At 37.4% G+C, this 6336-nt stretch overlaps 1 protein-coding gene across 1 annotated transcript in view; it reads right to left on the reverse strand.

Annotated features, from left to right (window-relative positions):
• The window catches only part of tmc3 (transmembrane channel like 3), a 43021-nt gene extending 39480 nt beyond the window's left edge, over positions 1 to 3541 (reverse strand). Inside the window, exon 1 of the mRNA XM_088413307.1 lies at positions 3415 to 3541. Within this exon, the coding sequence (XP_088269433.1) occupies positions 3415 to 3434 (20 nt within the window). The 5' untranslated portion in view covers positions 3435 to 3541. The remainder of the gene's footprint in view (positions 1 to 3414) is intronic.
• Positions 3542 to 6336: the final 2795 nt, after the last annotated feature.

Consider the following 6336-nt stretch of genomic DNA (forward strand, 5'->3'; position numbering starts at 1 on the left):
TCTCTCTCTCTCTCTCTCTCTCTCTCTCTCTCTCTCTCTCTCTATATATATATATATATATATATATATATATATATATATATATATATATATATATATACATATATATATATATATATATATATATATATATATATATATATATATATATATATATATATATATATATATATATATATATATACTTTTCATATGTGCATGTCACAGATCCAGCATGTCCAAGTGTTGTTGCTGTTTTTTTAAGAACCTTGAGAAGCAAAAACAAACCAAACATGTTCGATGCACAGCTCAAAGTTCCACGAGACATTTCACAATAATTACGAGTGGGTTTTACTTATAGTTAAGTATTTATGTACGTCAATTTTTTTAAACATCCTTCAAAATTTGATCATCATGACCCACAAATTTTACAAACAGAATTGTATCCTGTTAAAATAATTATTTGCTTCAAACATGTTGCAGCAAGATGATAGGCTACTGTAATGTACACATGAGCCAAATCCAAATATAAGTGTCCACTATTTTTAGTCATTATTTGTTATGTCCTGCCAATTATTTGTATTGATGGATCAGAGAAGGAGGCTCTTCTAATGGTGAAAAATTAGAACATACATTTATATAGTACAGGGGAATGACTTTTGGTAGGTCTTTGTGACTAGCTGTGTAATATATCCAATTGGATTCTCATCGGTCGGAGGAGTATTAGATGTTCACTCACCCCTGATCGTGATCCTGATAGGCTGAATAAATCCTTCTGGAATTATTCCTGACAGTCTTGTGTCTTTTTGCTGCATGCAGGGATCTGCTACTTCTAACCAAAGATTCTGAAACTGTGCTCATGTTGTCTCTTCTCAGGGCGTGTGTGCGTCTGTGGTGAAGCTACTGATCTGACCCCCAAACAGAAGCATCAGTGCTCTAGCAGAAGAACGTAAACGCACTTAAACATCAGTCCAATCAGTGACATTCTGACTTAAAGGGCCAGTCCCATCTCAGCCTTGGGTTGCGTGAGCAACAAATCAGATTAAAGCTGATTTTTGTGGAGGGAAATATTGTCTCTTTCTAAATAAAAATTCATGATACGAAAGTATTGTCAATTGTCGGTGTATAGTAATGAGACACGAGACACCAGCCCTCGCTGGAGTCGGTAATTGTAATATGTATTTGTTACAGTTTTTGATACATTTCTATTATGAATACGCCCGCTTGTCCACACACAAGGGACACAAGTTCTTTGCACTGATGTTCACTGTGGTCTTGCACTTTTCATCTACACGCTTCATCCAGACTTTCCACCGACAGTTCTCTACATGGAACTAACAAACATAAAATTGAAATTAGCTACTGCTAACATTGCGCATAGTCACATAACACACCTACATATCACTTTGTTCTGCTGTGAACAACATACTGTAACTCAAGATGGATGTTGTATGACCTTAAACTAAACTTAACTTACTTGCTCATAATTATCCAAAAATAAACATTGTTTTTTCTCTGTGGACTTGTAAATGATGCCTCGTTCACTGGAAATGTAAAATAAAAATATGCAAATAAAACCACCTTAACAAAGTTCTCTTGCCCACCACCAGTGGCATCCCAAAGCAGACAAATGAACTGAATTCATATTGTCAAATGCTAAAATTAATATTGTCATTTGAAAGCGTTAAGGAGATTTTGGGGGCTTGGAACAGATTAAGCTATGTAAATAGTGTCTCAACGTATGAAAATTCACGTTATGAAATGACTTCTGGACGCAATTAATTTCGCAAATAGAACCAGTTGCAAACCAATCACAGGGCACACAGAGACAAACAACTATTCACACTCCCAACCACACCTATGGAAAATTTAGAGTGTCCAATGTACGCACCATGCATGTTTTTAAAATGTAGCAGGACGCCGGAATGGCCATTCAGGCACAGGGAGAACATGCAACGCAAACTCTGGGGCTGACATGCACCGTGATGCCACAATACACACACACACACACACACACACACACACACACACACATATATATATATATATATATATATATATATATATATATATATATATATATATATATATATATATATATATATATATATATATATATATATATATATATATATATATATATAGGGGTGTGCCAAAACATGTATTCCCACCTATGGACCTCTGTCCAATGTTATTCTCTGTCCAATATTATTTTATGCTACTCATTGTTTTATAGTTGGCTCTTAATGTGCAATGGCGTACTATGTCTTAACTAGAACAGTCAATAACCCAAAGAGCCAAATGAGGAAGTAACTTTGAGATTGCAGCGGAATATGCAATGAATTGTTAAATCATTCAGACAGTATCAGTCAAAACTAGTGTATACTTGTTTCTTAATTTTAAAGTTGCTAAATGGATGACAGTTTTCCAGATGCACGTGATGAAGTGTTCAAGTGTTTATGTCTACATTGTCATTGTGTTTCCCAAGTGGTGTTAAATGTTTTATGAGCCTTTGTTTCCGGTAACATTTTTATAATGGGAGGAAGAAGGATGGCACTGAAAGGAGACAGTGGAGGCTGAACAGATGTCCTTTATTTAATTGTTGACTGGATGATTGTACTCAGTGGAGCACTTCTGACGCTGACGACAGTGATGATGTAAAACTAAGGATTAAAAAACTGCCCATGTGCATAGACCACAGAATAAAAAACCGCATTAGAGAATACAACCTTAAAAATAACAATTAATTCTGTGTTCAAGTACAAGTCACTGCGTATGCAAGTGATTTGCGGCAAAAGTGTGCCTCAAACACTTGAGAGATGTGCAAATGTGTGCTCCCTCCCATGTGCACAGTATATGTCTATGCTGTTTTCACACAAAGGACAGTTTGCACACAGTGGGTATATATTTTATGACACTTACAATCAAACCATATTGTGTAGAAATAGTCAAATGTAAGGGGTTGTTTACAGTTTGCAAACTGACAGTTCTAGTTGTTCGGCTTTTTTCCCCCCACAAATCTCTATGAGAGAACACTCCAGTCAAAAATAAATTTGAGCTCCACATTATTTGTTTCTGGCTTTTAGTGTGCTAAACATAGAATAGGACGTAAGAATGATGGATAATGGTAATTTTTCTAAAACATAGTTATTCCTATGTAACTTCATTTTGCATCACTCCAGTGAATCAATATGTCACTAAAGCACTCAGACAAGAAGACAAATATCAGCCTGGCGAGGATAATAAAACATATTTTGGTACTGCCTAAAACAATGGTCATGAAATGTTGCGTGCATTGCATTTTCTTTAGTATAGGATACCTAAATAGTTATGAAGGTCTGCTAAAATGCTTTATGCTGTAGCAGTGTCCGTTCTAGACAGTTTTACCTGGGTTGGCATAAAGGTAGAATAGTCACCTAATTTAAAAGTCCTCACCTGGAGTATCCATCCATCATCTCGATTGTTTTTAGGTACACCAACTACATCAAAAATGCAGTAAAAATACTGGAGGTAGTTTTTTAAAAATAGAAATGCACTTTGAAAAGTAATGAGGATCTCCGTGCCACAAATAGAAGTAGCTCACAGTACATACTCGAGAAGATCATTTCACAATACTGTAATGACACTAATCCTAATAATGCAAACTCCACACAGGAAGGCTGGAGCCAGGTGGATTTAAACCGGGAATTTTGAACTGTGAGGCAGACGTGCTCGTCACTGGGCCACTGAGCAGAGGACACCTTGAGCCAGCGAGAGCTCCATGTTGAGCAAACGCGATGTTGAGAGAGGGAGGGAAGAGTATCGCGAGCGAGAGCGAGAAGTTGAGCGAGAGAGGGAGGAGTATCGCGAGCGAGAGCGAGATATTGAGCCAGAGAGTGCTATCGCGAGTGAGCAAAAGGGAATTTTGAGGGAGAAAGTTCTTTTCAATATGTTTTTTTTTGCGCTCAAAATCTGTTTTCGCTCGCTCAGTTTTAATTTCTACGCTCAAAACTTTTTTTTGCGCGCTCGTAATTGTGGCACAAATATAACACCATAGCCGCCCTAGAATGATGATAATGATTGTCACAAACTAATGACAGTGTCAAGTCCCAACTTTCTAAAGCGGAATGAATGTCCATGCAAGGAACTGCAGAGTACCCCAACTTTTGCAGACACCAATAATTTGGTTTCTGTTATTTTGAAAGTGTAAATGATCGGGACAAAAATCGTACTTTTTAGGACGTGTCCCATTGGTAATTTGATGCCCTTGGAGATTTTTTTTCTCCATCTTTCTATGTTTTTTTTTTTTTAATGCACATACATATTTTTACCTGGGCTGAACAAATATTTAATCCCTGTCACATATTGCAAAAATATTATTGCACTAAATATATACATGCAAATGATGGCATCTTACCTTTGGCGGATTGAAATTACTTTAAGTTGTTGCATTTCTAACCAGGAAGTGAAACTGTTTGTTCACTGAAACCCCGGCTCTCATCGTGTGGCTGCCAGGCCCCCTAGATAATGACATTTTAAAGCCTACCGTCATAAAACAACAACCAAAAAGCTAACGTTGTAGTGATCAGTGATGGGAGTCAGAGGCGGAATGAATGAAGAAGACAAAAACAGGTGTTGTACTGACATTGAAATGAACTGGAGCTGCCAACAAAGAAAAAGATGTATCAAGAGAGCGCACACTAACGCCCATTCCTCATTTCGAATTGGTACCATCAGAAAACCACTACTCATAACAACAGTTACGCTTGTGGATGAATTATTTACTATAAACGTGCGCCCCCAAACACACATTGGACATTTTCTGCACGAAGGCTTTGTAACTAATAAATGAAATGTTATTTAGTTGGCAAACTGGGTGCAAAATCTTTCCTCTCTAACTCCGCAATGAAAACGAAAGTAAAAGTGTGACAGGCCCACCGGATAAGGTGGGCGAGTATTTGCTCTTGCACGGGCAGTACGGGGCAGTGTAAAGGCAGTGCAAGGGCTTTCTATCATTAGAATGCTTCTCGCAAGTATCGCTTACCTGCTCTGCTCGGGTGGGTGGCGCTGAGAGCGCAGAATAAGCAAGGAATTCTTCGAAATGCATCAATGAAGCAAAATAAAACTCTCGGAGTGTTACGAGTGTGAAATGAACTTTGTGATATGCAGAGTTGGGCACTTCGTCAGCACTGACGGACTCCGTCAGTCTGTTGCTGAAGGATGCCTGTTTTGTCGATGTACCAACAAATGACAGGAATGCTCAAAAAACGGCGGGTTAAAAATGTAGGAAGTGCAATTTGCATTTGTCCTAGTAATCATCGGGATAGACATTACGCCAGATGTCCGTCAGCCCACCACGCCTCTTTTTGCCTGCTGAAAATAAACCAACTGACTTGCATATTTATCTGCTATATCATTGCATTTTTACAGTACAAACTGCAGTCTATAGGCCTACTCAATGGACAAAAGGTGCAGAACAAATTTGCATTATTTCTCTGACTGGCTCTTTGCCAGGAGATGTGAGATTGAAGTTTTTTAATCACTCATTAAAGACGTTGTTTTTTATTAAATTCTAAATCAGCAATACTTTGTTTTACATGTAGTTGACATATGAAATGTAGACAAATTTGAATGAAAACCGTCATCTATAATTGTTCTACACTTGTTTACAATTAAGAGCCGACATCCAGCATTACAGCGACATTATCTAGTGGACGTGATTGTCAATTGCATTCTAATCCTGAATGCAGTTTGATCAGCAGCAGATGGTGTATTATTGCATAGGGTTAAAAGCCCTAGTTGACTTTGTTTTAATGTTACGCTTACGTATGTTACTATTTTGTGTTTCAAGTGCAGTATAAGAGTTGAGTTACAGAAAAAGTTAACTTTGTGTCTACGTACAAAAATATAAAAAAAAGAAATGGTTTGAGTGCAGTGTGACTCAAATGCAGTGGCGGGCCGTGACTTTCACACGTACGCCTTCTGTGATGTCAGACTCTCGAATAAATAGCCCCCATGCGCACACGTACGCACTACTGGGCTATTTTCCAGAGCTTTTAAACACCAATAAACCCTCATCAGTCATTAAAACTTGTCATTATACGTGATGCTGTCAAAACTTAAAAAAAAAAAGATCATTTGAAATAAATATCCGCTAAATTTTATGAAGTCAAAATTACAAATCGCAGTTTAATATAAAAAGAACAACGTTTTATTTCTTTACTCTTGATTGAATATGAACGAAATGAAATACGGAAGTTGGCACAGCGGCAGAAGTTGTCTTTGATTCCTTTAAGACGGAGAATCATGACGAGAAAATGAAAACTTTTACGCCTTACAGCGTGTTAGGCAAACTACTGATCTTCTGTTGGTCAATAT

The sequence above is a fragment of the Hippichthys cyanospilos genome, chromosome 4 (assembly GCF_059441005.1).
Source record: "Hippichthys cyanospilos isolate Australia breed blue-spotted pipefish chromosome 4, RoL_Hcya_1.0, whole genome shotgun sequence".
Taxonomy (NCBI): domain Eukaryota; kingdom Metazoa; phylum Chordata; class Actinopteri; order Syngnathiformes; family Syngnathidae; genus Hippichthys; species Hippichthys cyanospilos.